The sequence below is a fragment of the Trematomus bernacchii genome, unplaced genomic scaffold, assembly GCF_902827165.1.
Source record: "Trematomus bernacchii unplaced genomic scaffold, fTreBer1.1, whole genome shotgun sequence".
Lineage (NCBI taxonomy): Eukaryota > Metazoa > Chordata > Actinopteri > Perciformes > Nototheniidae > Trematomus > Trematomus bernacchii.
The window spans coordinates 4,431,318-4,434,706 of record NW_022987727.1 but is presented as its reverse complement, the minus strand read 5'-3'; the positions used below and the strand labels follow the sequence as shown (position 1 = coordinate 4,434,706).

Genomic DNA, 3,389 nt, shown 5'->3' with positions numbered 1-3,389 from the left:
TCTACCCAAAGGTCAAGTGTGGTGAGCCAGAGAGACAGCAGCCTACTGTCATCTGTCTATAGCAATCGGTATATTAAACTATGAGGCTACCAATTTTGACCTGGGGGCGACACCCTCCCCCCACACATCCTAACGCGTGTCAGTTCTGCCTGAGTAACTTTGTGTGCGAGTGTGTGTGTGTGATGAGGGGGTGCAAGCACAATGTCTAATTATTGCATAAAAATACTATGCTATAAATGCTCACATATAAGATTACCAGAACAGTATCACTGCTCTGATGCCGTCAAAGTTGTTTTACCGGAAAATCTAATAAACTTCTACTATATGTAGCAATAGATGAAAGCAAATACACAAGTAATATTCAGTTAAAAATCGCAATATAATGCATAATCGCTACATTTACCAAAAACTGTGCGGTTAAGATGACAAACAAAACGTTATTTTTAAAGAAGAAATCTCAAACCTTACATGCGTAAAAGTGTCAACACCCATGCACAAGTGCAGTTGCACTTAACGGAACGATTCATCCCATAATAAGGAAAATCTACTGTCATTGAATTATCTATGTCTAACTTTCCACCTCAGTCCCGGACAGCTTACTTGAAATGGCCCGGTTTGGTGTATGATCCAAGGCTAACTGTGTTCGCAGGGTATGTGGAGGATATGCGCCTTTTCTCATCTGTCTCCTTACGCACTGACTGCTGTAACCCTTTCACTCCAAAACCCAGCACCGAGCCACGAGACCTAAGTTTGAACTAAGCGAGCTCTAAAAAGTGTTTAATTGATGGCTAGGGTGCTCTTTACAACGAACCGAGGAGACAGTTGTCCTTACCTTTGTGTCTTATACTCCGTTTCCAATCTTTGGCAGTCTCTCGTCCACTGACAAACTGGAACTCGTTGGGGGTGAGCCACTCGCCCCGGTATTTAATTGAGGGTCCCTTACTACCTTGACACAATTTATTGATATAAAGCAAAGCCTTGTTTTCCCCGCACTCCACCTCGATGCACGGTTCCCCGTTGTCGAAGAAGGGCTGAAAGTCGGGGATGGAGGAGAACCTTTCCAGCATTAAGTCGTCCGTGTGATGGTGGAGGTGCTGGTGATGCAGCGCCGAGTCGTGGAGCCCCAAATACGCGCGGTGATGGGCGAAAATATGGTCGTAGGGCGGTGGATGCGGGGTCACCACGGGGATAGCGGTGGCATTTAAAGGGGCCAGGTATTCGGACTGGTTGAACGCAGTCAATGCCATGTCGTCTCCATCCAGCCTCTCCTTTTTGATGGCAGGCATGTTAGTGTGAGCCGAGCGCCGGTAACAAGTGAAAAGCTGCTCGCCTGATCCAACTTCAGCGTCCTCTCCGTCAGTGAGTTGGGCTGACCCAGACTTGGAGACGCGCCGCTTGGTTTTACGCAGAGCCTCCGTATCGCCGTGAGACAGCAGTCTGCCGAAGTTGCCGGATAGATTCCCATTCAGTAGTTTCCAGCTCGCAGCGGCAGCAGCGCTCTCCGCCAGCCTCGCAGCTCCTACCTCCCACATTTAATCACGCTCGCTCTGTTAATACCTGACATGGTTAGCCCTGAGCCCCGGACATTATGTTACCTACGGTGATCATTACCAGTCGCAGCTATGCGTCGTCTCTTATTTTTTGTCCTTGGGGAAAATATAACGAAGATTTTTTTTTTATTTCACTATAGGCAAAATGTTGAATCGACTGCAATGCAATCTATAAAAAAAAACGGACTTCAATTTAGTTATGGGAAGTTTTCGAGTGCTCAAGATAGGCTACAATGTAACAAATATTAAAGACAATAAACTGATAAATATACCTAGTATATTTAGCCTTTTACTTAAAACAATGTGGCAAATGGCATTATTTAAAGCCTTAAGCCAAACATATCAGGCTTGATATTCCTGAGTAGTATTTTCGCAGGATTTATGCAGTTGAAAGTTTGGAAATAGTTGTTTTTAACCCCTGTGTATGTCGTAGAAGTCACGCTGAAGTTCACAGACCCAGACCAAACAAGATTTGCACTCTCCGCCGCTTCTCAACTTGGCCCATTTAAACAGCGGAGGCTCGGCAAGAGCCACAGCGAAGAGGGGGGACTGCGAGGGACGGCGCTTCAGTGTTAAACGCAGGAACCATCATTAAATAGTGAGGATGAGGAAGTCCACTGTCATTTCAACCCACGCAACTGATTCTTAAACTCGTTTTAAAAGCTGAGTCTTCATATCCACACATCGTAGTCCAACATAATTTATTATCTTTAAATCGTTTCTTCATTTGTTCAATTCATCTGTGTTTATTGTGTGTGGATTCAACCATCTTCATTATATTCCACCTATAGTGTTACCCCTGACCTTTGCTCCACCAACTTAACACTCAGATAATGCAGCCACTTCAGAGAGCCTAAATCTGCTTAACTGTGTGCAGAACTGACAGTGTATACAAAACTCCTACTTAATCATCACAAAACTTGAATAGGCTGTTTTTAATTACGAAAATCTGACAGCATCGGTTGGTGAGATTATGTATGCTTTCACAAAGTGAGTTGTTTCACTTTGAAATAGCAACAAGGTGGGTCTGTGCTTTAGACTTTTCACACCATGGGTGGGATTCCTGAAGTTATTTCTATTAATAAGAATGACCAACAATTTAGCTCAACATTTTTGGAAGTGCTTTGGTTATTATAACAGATATAACTCCTATTACCACTAACCAAAACGTAACCTTTATCAGAGATCCTTGAACTGTTTTATGACCTAATCATGGGGCTACAAGCAAGTGTAGATGTAAAATCTTTCCAAATAATAAATAATGAATATGTGCAACCGTGGCTGCAAACATGCTGCTTTGAGTGAAGTAAATCCTCCTCAGACTGGAACCACATTTTCTGAAAGTTCTTTCTCTGCACGCTGTCTGCAGGGCATGTTTCCCTGAGCTCCTGGAGCTTGTGAGCAGGACCACATCTGACCCCCATCAGTGAAGAACCACCCAGGTGGATCCACCACCAACACATGGAATAGCCATTCTAGCGGCAGAGGTGGGGTCCAAAGCGCTGTGTGTCAGGGGCCTATAAATCAGGCCAAACTGCCTCTGACACACACAGGAAGGAGGCACGCCACACCGCAGGCGGAAGCGGTGCACGGGCAGGCCAGAGACCACAGCCTGGCCAGAACTGGTATAATGCCTACAGCCAGGAACAAGCAGGCAAACACACGGCAGACATTTACAAAAACACATGCCAGCTACCTCACCAAAGACAGTGACGAACCGTGGACTGGCGTTTTTACTTTAGGAACCTAGGAGCTGTGAGGTCTGAAGGGACTGTAATGGCATTAGTGGGTTTGTGGATCAGATGAAGGCAGAAACAGATTTACCTTCACAGCCAAAAA

General features: G+C 45.0%; 1 protein-coding gene across 5 annotated transcripts in view; it reads right to left on the bottom strand.

Annotated features, from left to right (window-relative positions):
• Window positions 1-2,025, bottom strand: part of samd11 (sterile alpha motif domain containing 11) — a 47,249-nt gene extending 45,224 nt beyond the window's left edge. For 2 of the 5 annotated variants that reach the window (XM_034145415.1, XM_034145416.1), the window contains exon 1: window positions 833-2,025. In XM_034145415.1, the coding sequence (XP_034001306.1) occupies window positions 833-1,532 (700 nt within the window). In that variant the 5' untranslated portion in view covers window positions 1,533-2,025. Of the gene's footprint in view, window positions 1-468; window positions 524-600; window positions 670-832 lie in introns of those variants that run through there. The other 3 variants (XM_034145418.1, XM_034145419.1, XM_034145421.1) reach the window with 3 other exon arrangements.
• Between the last annotated feature and the right edge of the window lie 1,364 nt (window positions 2,026-3,389).